The sequence below is a fragment of the Dufourea novaeangliae genome, unplaced genomic scaffold, assembly GCF_001272555.1.
Source record: "Dufourea novaeangliae isolate 0120121106 unplaced genomic scaffold, ASM127255v1 scaffold58, whole genome shotgun sequence".
In the NCBI taxonomy this organism is placed as follows: domain Eukaryota; kingdom Metazoa; phylum Arthropoda; class Insecta; order Hymenoptera; family Halictidae; genus Dufourea; species Dufourea novaeangliae.
The window spans coordinates 162,709-183,969 of record NW_015373930.1 but is presented as its reverse complement, the minus strand read 5'-3'; the positions used below and the strand labels follow the sequence as shown (position 1 = coordinate 183,969).

The 21,261-nt window shown below is 35.4% G+C and overlaps 4 protein-coding genes across 4 annotated transcripts; 2 read left to right on the top strand and 2 right to left on the bottom strand.

The window, feature by feature from the left end:
• The first annotated feature begins 5,464 nt into the window (after positions 1-5,464).
• LOC107195140 (small G protein signaling modulator 3 homolog) lies at positions 5,465-9,558 on the top strand. The gene is made up of 14 exons (XM_015584924.1): positions 5,465-5,544; positions 5,774-5,949; positions 6,028-6,126; positions 6,206-6,369; positions 6,445-6,655; positions 6,729-6,859; positions 6,931-7,164; positions 7,654-7,748; positions 7,844-7,989; positions 8,084-8,181; positions 8,252-8,431; positions 8,493-8,914; positions 9,003-9,163; positions 9,233-9,558. The coding sequence occupies exons 1-14, from the start codon at positions 5,476-5,478 to the stop codon at positions 9,423-9,425; spliced, it is 2,379 nt and encodes a 792-aa protein (XP_015440410.1). The 5' UTR covers positions 5,465-5,475; the 3' UTR covers positions 9,426-9,558.
• A 441-nt stretch (positions 9,559-9,999) lies between these two features.
• On the bottom strand, positions 10,000-12,499 carry LOC107195132 (glycerate kinase-like). The gene is made up of 2 exons (XM_015584916.1): positions 12,465-12,499; positions 10,000-12,154 (listed from the first exon to the last, which is right to left on the bottom strand). The coding sequence occupies exons 1-2, from the start codon at positions 12,497-12,499 to the stop codon at positions 10,000-10,002; spliced, it is 2,190 nt and encodes a 729-aa protein (XP_015440402.1).
• A 264-nt stretch (positions 12,500-12,763) lies between these two features.
• On the bottom strand, positions 12,764-13,075 carry LOC107195136 (histone H4). Its single transcript, XM_015584919.1, has one exon. It carries the CDS (start codon positions 13,073-13,075, stop codon positions 12,764-12,766), a length of 312 nt encoding a protein of 103 aa, XP_015440405.1.
• A 348-nt stretch (positions 13,076-13,423) lies between these two features.
• Positions 13,424-13,840, top strand: LOC107195135 (histone H3-like). The gene has a single exon (XM_015584918.1). The coding sequence runs from the start codon at positions 13,430-13,432 to the stop codon at positions 13,838-13,840; it is 411 nt and encodes a 136-aa protein (XP_015440404.1). The 5' UTR covers positions 13,424-13,429.
• The last annotated feature ends 7,421 nt before the right edge of the window (positions 13,841-21,261 follow it).

Here is a 21,261-nt window from a genome sequence, read left to right as displayed (position 1 = left end):
GTCGCGAAATATAGAAAAGCAAATGAGCGGCGGCAGCGGCAGCGGCGTTTCCTTGTGGCACGGTATCAGAAAACAAAGATAAAAACATGCCGCGCATCACCATCGCCGTCCTCGTCGGAAAAGCAAAAGAAGCAGTTCTCTCTGGTCAGCTGCACGTCTATTGCATAATGACGCGCAAGATTTGTATCCCCGGTAATGGCACTCTATTATACGAATCACTTCGCGTCGTCGCCGCCGATGTCCACGTACGCGAAAAACCTTCACACACGCGACTTCCGCAGAGACGTCGAGGGCATTGAGAGTAGCCACAGAGAGAAAGGGAAATAGAAAAAGAGAGGGACAGAGAGAGAAAGAGAGTGAGGAAGAGAAAGATGAGAGAGAGAGAGAGAGAGAGACCCAGAACGGGGGACAGAGAGAGAGAGGACACTAACGTGTTTCACCTGGCGAATAGCGCAACCACGAGACATACGTTAACACGGACGTAGACACGTTTAGACGCTTGAACAGAGATCGACTTAAAAAAAAAAAGAAACAATGTAATCGAATGAAAACACACGGAAGAACGAGGCAAGCGGCTTCCTTCGCGGTACTATTGTGTGGCGTATAATGGCGGAGCAAAAAACAGATTCAAAGGCAGCTTCTTTTGGACAGTTTCCCCTCCTATAACGCTCACCTCGGTTCGGGGGCGTTCGACATGATCACACATGCACCCGTAAGATCCACAAATAATCGGGCGTTCTTTGGCACTACGCAACACGACACAACTTCCGTGCAACTTGCACAGATATAAATGTCCGTCACACCCAACGCACGATAATCCGTCGGCCGATGTCTCGTTAGAAGGAACGCGCGTATTTCTAACCGTTTTGCGTCAGTTCAAAGTATTTTGTCAGGTATGCACGCGATCCTGGCAGCTCAGGCTTTCCCCCTCTGAACACGAACACCGACGTTGATTTGGATAAAAGTCACACACGAGCAACGCGAGCTATTTATCTATCAATAATATATAGGAAATTTGACCAACTTCGCTGTAGCTGAAGCGGGATCGACCAATACTGCAGTGCTGCTGCCGGATGTGGCCTTCGTGCCACGCTATCCAATCGAATTCATTTTCTATCTATAATGTCGGCGCTAAAGTCCAATTCGCAGTTCGATCGCGACACCAGTGATGGGTAAATCCCCATGAAACCAAGTTATTTACACAACGAGCAATGTAATGTTTTATCATATTTTATACTTCAATCTGATCGGGGTCGTACGTATAAATGACAAGGTATGAAGCAAAGGTAGAAAAGTGAATAAAGATAGTATCTCAGGAAAGAGATGGAAAGTCAAAACAGGGTAATAAAGCTTTATAGAGAAGAGGAAAGTAAAGAGAAAAGGAATAATAATAAGAAATACTAGGAAAACTGCTGAGACAGAAGTACCCCTGGAGGGTGAAGAGGTGACGGGTCGACAGACGAGGAGGGGGGGAAGGAGATAGGAGCATGGAAAGAAAAATAAAAAAAGAAAAGACAAGGATAAAGGAGAGGATATGAAGATAATAAGAGCATATAACAAAGTTCACCTAATAGACAGAAAAATAAATGAAACATGCTGTGAAAGAAAAGAAGACAACCAAGACCACATGATGGAAGAAAATATTCCTAGAATACCAAATGCGGAACGCCCAATGGAAAAGGAAGCCAGTAGAACTCACTCCGAACCGACCAATAGGACAAGAGGAGTGCAAAGTAAGGTAGAGCCACAGCCGACTCTAGTACTAGCCGTGCTGAACAACGTGACAACACCGCTCATTGATTAATTATGCATAAGGAATACATAAATATCATAACTATAGTAAGTAGAAGTAATATAGAAGAATACTAATATTTATAAATGTGGTATATATTTTGTGGACAGTCGGAATAGTTTGGTGTTGTGATGCATTATATTTGAAATATTTACAGTAATGAATGTGAAATATTACAGTGAAATATTACAAAAATTTTTCAAGAAAATATAAGAGTGAAGCATGATAAAACCATCTTTGAACCATCTTGAAGCATTTAATAATTGATAAAGGTATGTATAAGTTAATAGAAATCTGAAATAGACAAAATTATTTGTACGATGCCAAACAGGTTAAGGAACATGTGGAAAAGAGGTTAGGAGTTTATTATTTACAGTTTTCACATAATCATTTAATAAAATATTCGAAAAAATTGACAATAATTTAAACAAAATACTGTGGTAACTTTGACCACAAATGCATGTATCTGAAAATGCTAAATAATGTATATGTGATTGAATACTAATATATGTTAATTTACATAAAATATGTTTATGATTTTCAGATTGCAAAAATTGAGTTTCTAAATTGCCGGCATTTATTATGGCTTCCATTATTGCATACATATGAATAAATGAGGTTATCACTTCTTCAGTGGGAACTGAAAGGCCTCCTCTTTGTAAATGACCAAAATATACATTGCCTAGAGTTTTACCTTTATCCTCCACAATTAATAATCGACATATATTGCAATTTAATTTTTTAGCAACAGAATGGGACCCATAACCAGATATGTAAATTTTAATGGATCATCTACAACAGAATTAGACAAGCAATTGTATGCAGCCGACGATTGGCTATATATAACGAAAAAGCCATAATAATGGTGCAAGAGCTATATCTAATTTTTTCATTTTTTATTTGTCTTATTTGATCTATTACTATTTCATGATTTTTGGTATAAGCAAATTCAATTGATTCTGCAATAATATATGCCTTATTAAGTTCTTCTAGAGATTTCTCAAGATGTTATTCAATAAGACATGTCAGTGGTAAAATGTGGACTCTGTAATACTTTATATCTACTTAATAAATTTTTAAGATGAGACCACCTAGATAATTTCTTATCAATAGGCAGTACCCACTTTAAATCATTGAATGAAACTTCATTGCTTTCTTGAAAAACTTGTAATTTCATGTTGTCACTAATCACAATCTGTGTATTTAGAATCAAAAAGTCAGAATCATCATTACATGCGAGCATACAAAAATAAATTTATGAATTTGTTATTTTTGTAGTCCCAGTCTGCGAGACCGTCGTCTCGCAGAAGGAGGACGACGAGCGGGACCGCGAGGCGCGCGATCCCGCTCGTCAAGAGAGGAGGAGAGCGAGGCGGGGCCGTGGGGCCCGCACAGCCAGCTCCGACGGCGCCGGCGGGGAGAGGGGGAAGCCCCCCCCCGTAGGCGTCTCCTCGCTCCCCGGCAAGCGAGGCCTGCGTGTGTGGGCGGACGCGTGCGTGGACATCGAGAGCCGGAGCTTCGGCTCCTGTGGCTCCCGCCTTCGCGCGCGCGTCCGCCGGGGCTGCTGATGCAGTGGGGGTGGGGTCCCCGACTGCATCCAAAGCGACCCGGTAGTGCCGGCGTCGGAGTGCAGTCCTCTGACGCTGGCGGAGTAGAGAAGGGGGGGTGACCGGGTTATCGGTCACCTCTGGGGGGCGTTCGATCGCCCCCACGGAACGGGCTCCCCGATAAGGGGAGCACAGGCGCGGCGGGGGCGGGGCGTTCATACGAGATCCCGCCACCGCCGAGTTCCGCCCGAGAAGGCTGCCGCGGGGGTTTTAGTGGGTGAGAGTCCCACCCCAGGACTCCGAGGTGTGCATAATGCATTTCCCCCGCGAAAAAAAAAAAGAAGGTATTGAAGCCGGACTGCCGCGTTGCCATTTTTACCTTCAGCACACCCACGAGCAAACTCGGCTTCTACTAGGGGAAAAAGCAGCATAGAATAAAAGTCTCCTACCACTTGGTAAATTTATTCCAGATACTGAAATTAATGTTAAATCGAATGTTAATTTGCCATAAATTTCAGTAATTTCAAATACCCAGAGGAAGGAGCATAGTGGGAGGCTCTTTACACACGTCACTTTTTCCCCTAGCGGAAGCCGAGTTTGTTCTGTTGCGTGGGCCCTCAGGGAATCCTGAGTCTCAAAGTAATTAAAGTTCGTAACACGTTAGTTTGATAGATAATTTTGAATAAAAAGGAAATTGTAATAATAATAATAAAGAACAATAAAGATTTAAATTAAAACTTGGAGAACTATATTTAAACTATTTAAATAAACGATTTATAACTAATTTTAAAGGAAAACAAATTTAATTGATAAATAAATTTTTATACGTCCTTTCTATTACAAAGTTGTCGGTGGAATGTTACGTCTTTTCATTTCCCTTCGTATATCATTTTGTTTAATTACAAAATGTCCTTAGTTACTACTGACCAATCTTATAATTATTAATTAATAAGATTAAACCTGATTCGTTGATGTGTTTCTTCCCGGTTATTGATAACGAGCGATTTACATATTTGCAATGATTCTGAGCGTTAGGATAGGAGGCAAAGGCAACTGGCAAATGTTTAAACATTCGTTTCTAAGTGAATATTGATTATTTTATAATCTTGAAATCCATTTATTAAAAGGATCTCTAACAGATTTCACACTTCTTCAAATCAGTGTCAACTTCACCTTTACCCTCCTTTCCTATTACATGTGTTATTCGATTCAAACTTCGCGCCTGTAAAGCTTATGACATATACCGCTACGTGATATGAGCGGGGACCGCAACAGCTCATAGGTGTACTAGAGTCGGTGTGTTATTACTATCCCCACTTAATAACGCTGTGAGTGCCACCTAGTACATAATTGGAGAATTAAAACTGCTTTCAGAGCACCCTTCTGAGATGTGGGGATACTAAACTCGTGTTAACAGTCGTCCTATTCGAGTGGAACACCTCTGAATGGAATCTTGTGCTCCGTCTTCTAATTCCTATGTCCATGGGTTCAGTCGCGGTATACATTCCCTGTGACGCATGCGCCTATTCTTGCGTTTAAAACATGATGAATGAATAAATGACAATTAAACGTTTTGACAGTAAGACGTGCTTAACTTTTAGTTAAGGAAAATAATATCTGAGGGACAGAAGTCAAACATTCCAATGAAAAATATTTGTGTATTTTGAATGAAAGTCAAAATCATATTACATCTACGTGGCACGCTCTCTGTAGAGAACCAAACAGAACCAAAGATGACTGTACCCGCTGTGACCATCTGACCATACGGTTCTAATAGGAGTGAATAGGGGTTAACAGTGTTAACTTAACACTGTTAACAGGCCCTCGGTCACTTTGGGTATTGCTGGGTATAATGTATAATACTCTTATACCTCGTTTGTGATATTACACTCAAAAATTTCTTTTAAAAATTACTTGAGTTTGAATTAATGTGTGGTCCTGTTATCAGTTTATTAATCGCTATCAACATTAGATGGCGAAGAAAATAGAAAGCTGTCAATAATGTCAATGCTGTTCACAAACTTATATTTTTAAGACATGATAAGCATAATAATGTGTACGTAACACATTATTTATTAAATTTGGAGAAAGTGTATTAAAAAGTGATGAATAATAATTATTCTAATACTCGATAAAATGGATATTGCTAAATCATTATTTAACGTCCGTGATCATGAGGGTTATATTGGTAAAGAGGATCATACTGTAAGTATATTTCTGTATTTAATTCTAATATACTGACAATTTAGTGACATTTTTAGCAAACAAAATGTTTAAATATTTGTATTTATACATATATGTATATATTTATATACATGTACGTGTTTAACAATTTCTATAAAACAATACTTAATTGCTGTCTAGCTTATGAAAGTTGATACACATTTGTTACTATTTCTATTGATATTTATTTTTTTACATCTTTGCCTTTTAGAAAAAATTGGAGTCTGCTATGTCCGAATTTGAAGTGGAAGTTTCAGGCTTCTGTGGAGAAATTTTATCTCCTGCTCCTGGAGGTCCATTTTCTGCTTTGACGCCGTCCATGTGGCCCCAAGATATTTTAGCTAAATTAAATCAACCAGATGATCCTAATTCGCAACCTGAATATAGGTACTATTTGTAGATTATTTACAACTCATCATTCTAATATAGATTAAAAGATTAATATGAAGTAATACAATATGTTAGATTTGATGAATTTGGATTTCGTGTCGAAGAGGAAGATGGACCAGAACAGAGTTCAAAAAAATTACTAGGTATTCCATTTGTTGAGAATCCACAGCATAGGTATTGCCACAATTATTGTATACGTATCTTAAATATTTTTGTTAACAAATTTTATATTTAATAATGTCAATGTATGTAGATTAAAGTGGGTTGCTTTATTGGAATTCAGTCATAATAATGAAGTGACAGAATTTTCATGGCAGAATTTAGATAGAAGATTACCTCGTACAGATAAATTACGTGCTATGGTCCATCATGGTGTACCTCATTCACTCAGACCTCAAATTTGGATGAGAATGTCAGGTAGCTTATTTATTAGCTGAAATATTTAAATATTTCAGAATTATTATAACTTGATTATTTTACTTATTATTATAGGTGCATTACAAAAAAAATGTTCTTCTGAAATAATGTACAAAGATATAGTGAAAGCATCAAGTAACGATGCATTAATGACTAATAAGCAGATAGAAAAGGATCTGCTTCGTATTATGCCTGCCAATGCATGTTTTAGTCATCTTAGTAGCACTGGCATACCACGATTAAGACGTGTTATGCGTGCACTTGCTTGGTTGTATCCTGACATTGGGTAATACTGCTTTCATGAATTATTATTTCAATATTGTTACTACATAGTGATATTATCCATTTATTTTGCAAAGGTACTGCCAGGGTACAGGAACAATAGCAGCTTCTCTCTTACTACTTCTAGAAGAAGAAGATGCTTTTTGGATGATGGCTACCATAGTAGAAGATTTACTACCAGCATCCTACTATTCCTCAACGCTGTTGGGTAATATGAGTCATAAAATAAACGATAATAAAGAAAATGTAATTATTTTTCCTTTTAAACATATATTACAGGTATTCAAGCTGACCAAAGAGTACTTCGCACATTAGTATCTAATTATCTTCCCGACATAGACCATGTCTTGGTTCAACATGACATAGAATTAAGTTTAATATCTTTGCACTGGTTTCTGACTTTATTTGCCTCTGTCGTACATATGAAAATATTACTACGCATATGGGATATGTTTCTTTTTGATGGATCAATAGTTTTATTTCAAGTTACACTTGGAATGTTAAAAATAAAAGGTGAGCATTTATACTTCCTATACGGTGTAATATTTTTGACAATTGTTACCAAAAATCTCATGACTTATAAGGTAGACCTACACATCGAATTGAGTAAAAAATGCCTAATTAACATAGGTTGAAAAAACAATCGTGAACTTGAACAAGTAACCTGTCACTTATCTCTTTATTCCACTTTCCTGTCAGGACTGTACATAAATACTCACAATACCATTTTTCGTTAGGATTTCCTTCTGTTTCTGTACACCCTCCACTTCCACACATATTTTATACTATTTTATGTTATAAAAAAAGATTATTAGATTGATTTGGTTATAATTCGTCTTTGTATTATCAAAACCAAAAATTATTTTTAGTTCTAATAGAGTTGATTTTTAGATATATGTTTATTTAATGTATTTTCAACAGTTTAATGTGTACTACCTATCTTTAAGCCAGAATCATTGTTTGTAATGTATATAAAATTTATATTATTTAATATATTTACAGAATCTGAACTAAGACAACTGGAGAATTCTGCTCAAATATTTAATGCTCTCTCAGACATACCAGGAGATATTGATGATGTAGAACAGTTATTTATTGTAATATTCTTTTTTAAGTTTGTAACTTAACTTTGTAACTTACTACTTAATATAAAAATCGAAATTATTTTAATTTAGAATAATTAATATTGTAGATATCTTTAGAAGTAAGTGGATCATTGACAGATGTTTTGGTTGAAACTCATAGACGCAGACATTTAGCATATTTAATGGCTGATCAGGGAGGATTAGTGGGTAATCCGGATGCAGTACCAAATTTACCAAAGCAACATCTTAATAGGTATATAATTTATGAGTTCAATATCAATCAAAAGTATTTTATTTAACAAGCTTAATTATAACGATTTTATAATATTATTTATATTTTCATGAAGGCGTCAAATGAAGAGAAATAAATCGATGCTACAAACATTCTTATTTGGAAATTACGACACTGAAGATGATGCAAAATCGAAAAACATCCGTCAAACAGGTATGTATAATATATAGCAATTGATAGTATATTTCCTTGTATCGAGGGAATAATAATTATTATATTTCAGAAATATTGGTGGATTTAAGAGAAGCTGTTTTACAAGTTGCTAGACATTTTATAAATGTTGATCCAAAATTGAGTAACATTGTACTCATTGCAGACTACAGTATGGAGAGTCATGCAAAGGATCATGATAATTACGTTAATGTATCACGTACTAGAAAGAGAAGAGCGAAAGCCTTATTAGGTACTTTGATGTAAATGACACCCTTAGGATTATAGTTATTATAAATGTTATTCTATTGTAGATTTTGAAAGACATGATGATGACGAGTTGGGTTTCCGAAAAAATGATATAATCACAATTTTAAGTCAAAAAGATGAACATTGTTGGGTAGGAGAATTAAATGGACTGCGGGGTTGGTTCCCTGCAAAATTTGTAGAATTATTAGATGAGAGAAGTAAACAATACACATGTGCTGGAGATGATGCAGTTAGCGAGGCTGTTACTGATTTAGTTAGGGGTACTTTATGCCCCGCTATAAAAGCGGTATTGGAGCATGGAATGCGCAGACCTTCATTTCTAGGTGGACCATGTCATCCATGGCTTTTCATAGAAGAAGCGTCAAATAGAGAAGTAGAAAAAGATTTCAATTCCGTTTATAGCAGATTAGTACTTTGTAAAACGTACAGGTTGGATGAAGATGGTAAAGTTCTCACGCCAGAAGAAGTAATAATTGTTTGTGACTATTATATTCATAATAATGCAGTACAGTATTCTGTTCAAATTTTTATAAAAATACCATTTTTATTTCCAGTTGTTGTATCGATATGTACAATCAGTAAATTTAACACATGACAATGCGCATGCACAAATGGATGTAAAATTACGATCGCTTATCTGTCTAGGATTGAATGAGCAAGTGTTACATTTATGGCTTGAAGTTTTATGTTCCTGTGTAGAAATTGTACAAAAATGGTAAAAAACATTACATAAGATCATATACAACGTTTTCTTTAAACTTATACATTACTTATTACTTTTTAGGTATCAGCCGTGGAGTTTTATAAATAGTCCTGGATGGGTACAAATTAAATGTGAATTGAGAATATTAAGTCAGTTTGCGTTTAATTTAAATCCTGATTGGGAATTACCACCCAAGAAAGAACAATCGCAGCCACTAAAAGATGGTGTCCGCGATATGTTAGTTAAACATCATTTATTTAGTTGGGATCTTTAGCCCATGACATGAAAAGTATTCATTGTTGTTGATGAGATACTTGTGTAGTACAAAGAAATTTGCTTTTACATACATTAAAAATAACTGAATGCATATGGTGTGCGTGTGTAAGTGTATGTACATTGTCATAAAAATTAAAAATAAAAATAAAAACAGAGTAACACTATCATTACTTCTGTGTATTACACATGAATTATTTAAATTTTATTATTCATCATAAATGTGAATTTATAAGTTATCAAAACTATAATCAAACTAGTTGATTGAAATCTTATACTAATTGTATGTATAATATGGATATATGTATGTTATATATTCTATATAAAAAACAAAATTGTTAAGGAGATAAATCTGTCACATGTTTAGTGACTAATACGATAATTAGTGCATTTTGTATTTTTAAAATGTTTTGATGATAATTTGCACAAATGCATTATTTACTCTATGTATAATGACATTGTGATTGTTACACATAAATATTTTTACTATGTAAATCTGGGTTCATATTAAATTGATTTAATTAAATAGATTATAGAACATTAACGATTTATTTCTTCTGTTTAACAAAAAGGTATCATATTGGAAGATTCTTATCCTTTAATAGATTTTTTTCTGGGAATTTTCTATTTCTGCGACAACATGGTTCTGACAGATTATCATCAATAATTTTTATATTAAGGTGATCAGCTTCGTCAGTGGCAATAAATAGGGATCCACGTAAATAAGAACCCCAATCAAAAAGTAGTGGCATATGCATCCTTTTGTATTTTTCAATAGTCAAAGCATCGATATGAATATCATGGTCGTCTAAAACGTTTTCAGTTATCTCTTTACCAAGAAAATCTATCCTACAGTCACATTTCCTTTTTTTGATATAAATAAAGTGTAAGTCCATGACATTAGTACCGGTAAAGCCGGTTTTAAATAAGTCTGAACCTTTTTTAAATCGTGAATATAAATTGTACGTGTCATTATCATTTAAAGTATTTTTCGGAAGCATACGCTCCACTTCCATTGTTCGGTATATTAATGGAAGTACATCTTCCATTTCATTTTCTTCATCTTCTTTAATTTCTTTTTCTGTTTCCGTACAGACATGTTTTTCAGATTGTGATTCTTTCTTTCCTTTTATCACAAAACCACTCAATTCATGTAACTTACATACTTCTTGTGGTCTTAATTGCTCTAATTTTCGGCGTTCTTCTTCTTTCTTGTTCATAGCCTCTTTCTTCATTTGTAGATTATGTATCATTTTTGAAGTTGCAAGTTTTACCTTTGTATACAAATCATGAATTATTGGTCCAATAGCAGGATAACCGAATGCTCCTGTTGCATCAGTTGGGCCATCTTGTCCATCCGTGCCTGCGCTTAACATTATTACGTCGTATTCAGCAAAATGAGGGTTACTCTTTATCTTTGCCAACCAGTCTAAGGAAAAGTACAGAGCTAGTTCTTGATTTCTACCACCCTTTCCATTTCCATTGACTATGACTGTTGGTTCTCCTCCTCCAATCAGTACTATTCCTTCTCCACTCACATTTTCAAGCAAATTATAAATTTCATCCACTTTAGTGGGAGGCAATGAAAGTACAGGAATGTCTCTTACTTTTTCAAAGAATTCCCCTTTTGCTAGTTTCTTTTCTAATGCAAGACATATTAAACTTGTTACATGAACATATGCTAAACTGACATTATGAACATTGCCAGTAACATCAGTCCTTAATATTATTGGAACAAGCTTTTTACACAATGCTTCAAGAGCAGCTGCTTTAACTGCCACTTCATTATTCCCCAAAATAATATTTTTGACATGTTTAAACTCCTTTTTTTTCCTTTTTCCAGTTAGCAATGGTTTATCCTTAAAAGTTTCTTTAGCCATTATAGCCTTTTTTAGATCTCCTTCTACTTTGTCATATAACTCATATTTTTTTAAAATGGCTATTGATTGCTTAGATGTTTTACTATTATATACTGTTGGACCAGAAGCAATTAAATCTATAGGATCACCCACAATATCAGATAATATTAAAGTAATAATAGAAGCTGGAAAAGCCATTCGAGCTAAGCCACCGCCTTTTACCATGGACAATTTCATTCTAACTATATTAAGTTCTTTGATATCGGCACCTGCATGTTGAAGTCTTTTACAAAGCAGTAATTTGTCATCAGTATCAATTATTGGTCTTGGCATGTAAAGCAGTGCAGAACCTCCACCAGATATTAATACAATTAAAGTATCATTTTCAGTCAAAGATTCTACCAAATCTATGATATCATGTGTTGATTCTAGTGATCTATTATCTGGTTGATTATTTACACTTCCTTCGCGGTATTGTACTACACTAGTTCCTAACTTAGGAAAGTATGATTTATCTTCAGACTCCCATATTTCATTCGTTGCTGCAGAAGGAATGCTAACTGTGCCTTTTTTTAAACGATTGCCAAGCATATGTTCTAAAACTATGGACATACCCATGACAGCTTTGCCAAAACCAACCAAATAAACATTTTCTTTCAATTGAAAACTTTGATCACCGACTTGTAATACTCCATCTTTAACTTTAACTCTATCTACTATAAGTTGCTTTGGCGAAACTGCTTTAACACCAGCAAAATAGATATCTTTCAAAATAGATTTGGATTCTTCCAAAATTTTTGGATCCGTAGACATGTTTTCACTTGTAAATTTTATACTATGCAATAGGTTAGATTGTAGAAGAACCTTACTACTGAAAAGACGTCAATAAGTCATTAATCAATATACAACGGAATAATATAACATTTGTGCTGTCAGAAATTATTAAAACACTTGCCTGTACTGTGTGAATTTATGTGACAGTATTTTATAACGTATCTGTGAATGATACATTCTATTCATACATTTTTACGGGATAAATATAAGTTACAATCGCGTAGTTATCTATATAATTATACCGACGGAATCATTTATATTACACAGAATGTTTAGATATTAACGCATTAAAAGACTTGTTTGATATTTGTATATCAAGATTTTTATTAACACTGTTATAAACTTACAAATGAAACAACTTGAATGACCAATTGTTCTCCATTTTCATCCATTCTCGAACTCTACGTTGTATGTATATGCATACATGATACATATTCATATTATTTTGTTCTACTTGTACGTTTTAGAAATAATACATCGATAAATGTACTATTATTATTGAAATCTGACGAAAGATAACGGTTATTGAACGTAAAAACGTTTAATTAGCTGTTATAGTGAATTCAAGAGACATTCTTTCGTTGGAATCTTTTATGGCTCTGAAAAGAGCCGATTGTTTTTGGAGCCTGTTTGTCATAGATGGAATTTAACCACCAAATCCGTAAAGCGTTCTTCCTTGACGCTTCAATGCGTAGACCACGTCCATTGCAGTCACAGTCTTCCTCTTTGCATGCTCCGTGTACGTAACAGCATCACGGATCACGTTCTCAAGAAAAACTTTCAGTACTCCTCGAGTTTCTTCATAAATCAAACCAGAAATTCTCTTGACACCACCACGTCTCGCCAAACGACGGATAGCCGGTTTGGTGATACCCTGAATGTTATCACGTAATACCTTCCTGTGTCTCTTCGCTCCTCCCTTTCCTAATCCTTTTCCTCCCTTTCCACGACCAGTCATGATTCAAACGTCTCTTCGGTACAACAAGCTTGAAAATCGAGTCGAAAGTGTTATTTTGCTGAACTAGCCCTTCATTATATAGAGATTCTCGCTCTGATCCCCACCACTCCAGTATTGGCCAATGACAGTAGACTATTGTGATAACGATCCAGCTGGCAACCACCACATGTAGCCGACCAATGAAGACCGACCATTTCAATTTCAACAGCTGTGCCGCTACACACCTGGTTTACAGCCTATCAGAATCATCGTACGACTGCGCAACAAGCATATAAGCAGCCCAAACCGGCGGCGTTTCAGAATTTCGAGAAACTGTGTGCGGATAACATCGTTGACTCTGTGCTCCTCATCGAAATGGCACGTACAAAGCAAACTGCTCGTAAATCGACTGGAGGTAAGGCTCCACGCAAACAACTGGCAACAAAGGCTGCTCGTAAAAGTGCTCCGGCGACCGGTGGTGTGAAAAAACCTCATCGCTATAGGCCTGGAACCGTTGCGCTGCGAGAAATTCGTCGTTATCAGAAAAGTACTGAATTGTTAATCAGAAAATTACCATTCCAACGGCTCGTACGAGAAATCGCTCAAGATTTCAAGACTGACCTCCGTTTCCAAAGCTCAGCTGTGATGGCCCTTCAAGAAGCCAGCGAAGCTTACTTGGTTGGACTATTCGAAGACACAAATTTGTGCGCCATTCACGCCAAACGCATCACCATTATGCCTAAAGACATTCAACTGGCTCGTCGTATTCGTGGTGAACGTGCTTAAACGGATTCATTTTTTTGAATCAACAAACGGTTCTTTTTAGGACCACCACATTATCTGACACAGGAATACTCGTGGTTTGTTGTATCATGGAAAACCTTTCAAAAAATTCCTATCCTTCAGCAGCGAATGCTCAAGATATAGTAAGTCTTCGATTAATGTTCCAAATTCGAGATCGTTTTTGAACAGTTATCAAAGGAACACGATTCCATACTTCGTAAATTTTGTATCGAGCCTCGGCATCTTCCTTTTGTATTTTGTCGACAGCGATGGTCACATAAAAAGACTGCGAGTGAAAAAAACACGATCCAAGCGTCGAGTATAGTAACTAGTAATAGTTACTTATTTCGTGTTAACTCGTTTTCACTCATCATTTCTGATAAATTACCAATATATAATTTGAATCATCTAACCATTTTAAGAAAATATTCATTAACAAATAACTAAAAATAAAAAAGTTTGATTGTTGCATGAATGTTGTCTAATCGATAAAGATCGGATGATCATCTTTTTTGGCTTCGAATTTTCTTGCTTGACTGGTTCCAAGGGGTTATTGTTAATATTAAGTATGAAACAACAGTATTTTTTACGTTCAGGATTTTTCCGAGTATTCATCTATAATTTACTTTATGTCGTAGCTTTTTTTCCGGGTATTTCTTCGTTTAGGGCAGAGATAGGTTGTAGCCGGAAATTCGATTCGTTCTACACATTCACTGTCAGAATATTCTGTACAATACTGAAAATATTTATTTCATCGGTTGAATATGAAATATGTTATCACCTATTTCTCCTATTATTACTACTAGGAAAATTAATCAGATAATTAGTCATCATAGATATCTAAGTATGTTGTTGCTTGTACGATTTTCTTCAGTTTTTGCCGTTCTTGTCTCTGTTGCATTCTATCTAACATCTAAAAGCAAAAAAATGGTTTGATTTTGAAATTAATATGAGATCGACTTCCAAACCGATCACACAATAGGTAAATTATGAATTAATGATTCTATTAGAAAAAGATTCCCTTTAGTTCACTATTTGACACGATGTGGTTCTCGAGAACGTCAACTTAAGTAGATGTGCCTATCCTACAATATGTATTTTGACGGTTTTCAGTTAAATTAGTAAACAAAAAATTAAAAAAGTAGATCCTACATTGTACTAAATGTATTATGAAAATTCATGTGTAGAGTCCGACGAACGGTTTCCAAACAAAAGAACTTTGGCAGTCATATTTATATAACAGATATGTATTAGTTTTGGTATTATTTATCCTGAAGCCAGCTATATTTCATTTTGAATACATACTGATTTTACTTCGGTAACTATTGAGAACATGGTCTTATTAGCGCCAATTTCAATGACCTTGAAATATGTTATCAAGGCCGTCATTCTGAACAACTTTTTTCTAACATACAGGGTGGGGCAATAACTATCTCCACTTTGAATATTGCCATTATTTCTAATAATATGAAAAAATGTTATATACCAAACTTACACGGTATAGAGGGGGGGGGGGCATATTGTGATACAAACATATTCTGCGTGGGTGAAGGCATAGAGGAGATTTCAAGGTCATCTCTATTTTTCTTAATGGAATCTTATGATTTTTTTATCGCGATGTGATTAGCCGGTGTTGAGACGACTTCAGCGAGCTATTATTGAAGGTCATGCAAGGTCAAATGTGGTAGTAAAATAAACTTTCTTACATTACAAGAGATGCTCGAAGTGATGACCGTTTGCGTCATTGCAAAGTTGCAATCTTCGTATCGCTGCATTATGTGCATGTCTTATCGTTTCTGAACTTATTCTAGCACATGCTGTATTAATTTAATATATTTTTTTATATCATAAAATTATAAAATATATTATATTATATTAATAAATTATTTAATATCCAAATAAATGGATAGGACATAGAGGATTAGTTTCTTGGCCTCCTCGTTCTCCAGATTTAACCCCATTAAATTTTTTGCTCTGGGGAGCATTGAAAAATGCTGTTTAGCAAGAAATACCCACTACACTAGAAAATATGAAACAACGGATAATTGCAGCATGTGCTAGAATAAGTTCAGAAATGATAAGACATGCACGTGATGCAGCGATACGAATATTGCAACTTTGCATTGACGCAAACGGTCACCACTTCGAGCATCTCCTGTAATGTAAGAAAGTTTATTTTACTACCACATTTGACCTTGCATGACCTTCAATAATAGCTTGCTGAAGTCGTCTCAACGCCGGCTAATCACATCGCGATAAAAAAATCATAAGATTCCATTAAAAAAAATAGAGATGACCTTGAAATCTCCTTTATGCCTTCACCCACGCAGAAAATGTTTGTCACAATATGCCCCCCTTTATACCGTGTAGGTTTTATATATAACATTTTTTCATATTATTACAAATAACGGCAATATTCACAGTGGACATAGTTATTTCCCCACCCTGTACATGTATATAATATGCGGTCTTCCTTAGTTTCCGAGATATTCGTGAAAAACAGCTGTTTCTATTACCACACACGAGATATAAGAATAGACCTAATATGTAATGTAATTTTCTGTACCATGCCTTCGGGAACGTCAGGAGCCCTCGTACCATTTCAGTATTCCATTCCTTGCTAGCAAAACCGTGGCAATGATGTATGTATGTACCGCTATATGCAATCAAAGGTGTGTGTGTGCTGTGCGTTATCACGGTGTCGAATGTAATTCCTGATATCGGAAACTTTTATGTAAACGTGCGCTCGAACCAGCGTGATTTTCGTGGGACTTCAAGTCCCATAAGATGTTAGGTCTATTCTTATATCTCGTTTGTGCTATTACATTGAATTTTGTCTATACGTATACGTCTGTGACACCGTGTGCGTTAGCATCCGAATGCCGCTAATTCTTTGTTTCTTTAACTAGCTTCAACCTATTCAAATCAGTATAATGCTTCGCACAGTATTTTTGTTGTTGTGGTCAAACTACAGAAAAGCTGCCTACCCTTTGATTTCGATGATTTTTTGAGGTGTTATAAAACTCAAACTTTGAACAACTTTTTTCTATACATCTAATGTGTGGATTTGCTTATTTTCCGAGATATTCGCGAAAAATTTGTTTTTATTATTTGTTTATTCTTTGTTTGGGAGGGGGGGGGGTGGACCAATGTGGGAAAGAAAATGTAAAAAAAATTGAAAACGTTTCCCAATAATCGAGGCACAATTTGTGAATAAATAAGTTTATTGCTTATACATATTATTTAATGTGTAACAAAATCGTATTTAAACTTGATATTGCATGGGATATAGTTGAAGAGAAAATACCAAACCGCGGTAATTTTAAAATAGAACTTTGGATAATATTTTGTTACTAAACAAGTAATAAAACCATTATCATTTATTTATCTTTAAATACAATTACTACTTTATACTGTATATATTTTATTACATCATAGACTATACTATTGTAGCATCATAAATTTGGTCGTGACGTCATGACTCAGGCTAAAAGGCCACCCTCTGAAAAGGCTGGGATTATAGAAATTAGTTTTCAGGGACAGTTGAGGTTGTTACGAGCCCGGGCCGTAGCAACGCGAGAGCCGGCGAGTTTAGGTTTTCCAAGGAATATGGTATCAGTTTATTAGTAAGGTGCGCGAACGAATCTGACGCGAAGCCAGAGAGCCGCTAGGATGTTTGAAAACGAGGACGAACCTGATTCGAAATCAGGGAGCCGCAGGAAGGTGAAATTCGTGTACGAATCCGATAAGAAATTGGGGAGTCACTAGGATGTGATTTTGCAGATGAACAAAGCGTGTAACTGAGGAGCTACGAGCAGGGTGGAAAATCTATACAGACGAACCTGATGCGAAATCAGGGAGCTGTTAGGATGCGGACGAACCTGATGCGAAATCAGGGAGCCGTTAGGAAATGTTAGTTAGTGCCTCGTAACCTTTGAATTTATAATTAATACAACTCGAGCGTTAAAGTTGGATTAGTGTGGTAACGGTCGACCTGATATTATTCTAAACTAGAGGAAAGTAGTATATCGATAATACTACAGATTTCTGGATCGTGTTATGGATTCAAAATGAACTACACAGATTTATAAAATAACAGTATAATTAATCAATCTTTAGTTACAAATGTATTGTGTAGTGTTGTCGCGTAGTAGTAAGTAATAATGAAATAATAACTATTACCGAAATAAATAGTCGCTCGGTGCTAACGCACTGGCGATGCAGGGGTTGCGAGTGGATTTTACGGAATAATGCCAAAGTAATAATTCTAGCCGGAATACAAATAAAGTGTTCACGGTTTACTACAAGGTTAACTGGATTCGAAAGGGAACCTTAGGCCGATCTTACTAACGTAATGACCAACTCACAAGAACGTGACGCGACGTGACTCTAAAGATGACGGTACAGTTCTGATCCCCTGAGAGTTAAAATCAACGGGTTTATATAGGCCTAGAAATTGGTGGGGATGCTATGAAATTTTCATATAAGGAAATTTTTGACGGTTGAAGTTGCGTCACGGTTCCTAGTTTTTTGGTTACCACGCCGTGGGACGGATTTTACTCCCTCGCTTATTCAAGAGATAACAAGTTTTCGTTACGTTTGTAAGGGCGTTTTTTTTTTTCAGACTATTAGAGCGAGGGGTATGATAGAAAATTCTTCATACGTAGCAAGGTTGAGGATCAACTACGAACAAGAGATTTCTGACCTGCGAGGTGCGGTCATCACCATTTGTGTATTGTTTTAGACTAGCGCATTCTGAGTATTATTCTATAGCAATTTTTCCTACTTTTAGATTGTTGTTTTATTTACTTAATACAGTTTATATATATTGATTCCCTAAAATCACCGCTGTTTGGTATTTTCCTTTTAACTGTATCTCATGCTATATTTAGTTTAAATACAATTTATTATTTAATAAACAATGTGTACAAGCAATAAAGTTATTTTTACACAAATTGTGTCTCAATCATTGTGAAACGTTTTCAATTGTTTTACATTTTCTTTCTCACATTCCTCCCCCCCCCCCCAAGATAAATATTATCTATAATTAATATATTATGCCAATGAAACTGCTGGAACAAAAGTAATAAAAAAATCGTGTTAGATATTGAATATTCATTAAGGTTGCAAAACCTATCAACAGTCTCAATACATCCAAGCCTTCCAAGACGCTCAATACTTCGAATCCGTTTAAGACTTTAAAGAGTTTTTAGGCTTCGAATCATATTCGAAGCGATTCGAATTTGTTGCTCGAATTCAAGACAGTTTCGAAGCGATTCGAAGCGTTCCAAATCCCATCATAGCCTGAAATGGCCTCGAGGTCAGATAAAATCTCCCCTCGTGGACTTTTATGTGAACATAACGAATTCGTATCGGGATAAAAATACGTACAAATTGAAATGAGTTCCGAAAGAAATCGTCTTTTTCAGGAAGATTTTCTTAATATTGTATAGAAATTTCCTATGTTTCTTGGACATAAAAACCCAATCCTACGTGGATCTGTATTTCTACCAGTCTGCCAATGCTCTGAGACCGTTTTCTTTTTTTACATGGTACTTTGGCCTCTTCAAGACACATATCTACCGCTATACCTAACAATTGCAACGAACAATTGATAACAATTGAATTCGATAATCAATTGTAAATTAAATTAATGATGTACTAGTAAATTGGAACTTTTGATTTCACGCACTTATTATAATTACATTGTAGAACAAATTTTTATTTTTTTTAAGCGCTCCGATTCCCACTTTACGCTCTGATAGTTACAAATTTACAAGTCGTTTTATTTCGTCATTCTCAATTGTGGAGAAATTAATGTTAAAGAAAACATATTTTTCGCATATATTCAATTGTTGCATGAAAAAATTCTGCACACTTTTCTAAATTCGCTGATATCACTTTTTAATACATTATGAGTGATAAAGTACATTTATACCATACAACTTTTGTATGAACATTTATTTGATAATTTCAATTTCTCGTGAATATATTATATTTACATACATATATTTGATGATATAATATATGTATGTATTCGTGTTGTATGGTAGAAAGTATTTTCTTTTTATTAAGAGATCTCTTAATTTTGCATCGATTCGCTGAGGTACTTTTAATTCCCAAGGAAAACTGTAAGTATTTCATTTGACTATATCGGCAATTTATAGTTTCATCACCTATCGTAATATGTAGGAAGGTATATGTACATTTTACACTACCCAAATTTTATTATTTCGGTAATTCGTGGGAATCGAAGAACGTTAATATGTATACAGACATTTTAAGAAAACTATTAAATACATCTCCCATTTTTTTAAAATGCTTCTTAAATCAATATCTTCGAAGTTTTTATTTTACTGCCATATGACAAAATGAAATTATACAATAATTAAAAATAAAAAGTAAAACCGTCGCATCGGGATACGAACGGAGTTTCGGACGGGGTCTTCATCATGAGTGCGTGAGAGAAATCATGCAGCTCTCGGCGTTTAGGACGTAAACATTAAGGTGCTTGGGATTTGGAATTTTTGACCTGGCTTGGGCCACTCGACTGTCGCGTCGTAAACGTGTGATGTAGAACTTTTGCCGCAAACACCCGGAGTAGAGCGCACACGACAGGTGTAGAAAACGCTTGTGTTGGGGAGTCGCCTAGTAGAACGTAGTAGGGCAGAACTCACGGACAGGCTAGAATATGCTTGTGTAAAATACCCACGGGAGGCATGGAGAGGGTAAGCGCTCGCGTGAAAATCCCACGATTCTGGCATCAGTGAACCGTTCCTCTCCTTTATCTCGCCCCGACGGTCGGGGCCCGCCTGCTCCACACACTCTCGGCGGGAGTAGGAGCAAGGACCCAAAATAGCGTCAACCGGGATAACATGGCCCCCGGGACGTAATAATACATACTTTTGTGAGTAATTTTATATGAGTACACGCTAGGCATATATTGTTTCAAATATAAAATAAAGAATAATATGCTACATAATAATTTCTTTTAAATTTAAAAGTGATCATAAACTTAAGACGAGAACTTTAGATTTGCTTCTACATGTGTATTTCTTGTAAATACTATTTTCTTGTATCATCCTTTTTGGTAAGTATCTAAAAAAATAATTTATTAGTCGACTACAAATGTTTATGAAAAAACTATAAAAACCTTTGAATTTTTGTTCTTTTAAATTTTATTGTCCATTTTTGTTTTCTTTCCTTATATAGCATTAGCTTGTTAACTGAATTATTCTTTGACTGTAAATATTCATGAGAATGATTTGGTGATAAACAAAACACCCCAATTTCACTCGCTTCTTTATAAACGTGAATGTCTTATAATTTATGATATTGCAATTATTGTGAAAATTGTTTGTATACAAATAAAGAAATTAAAATTATGAAAACAAATAGACGAGTATGAATGACGAGTATAATTA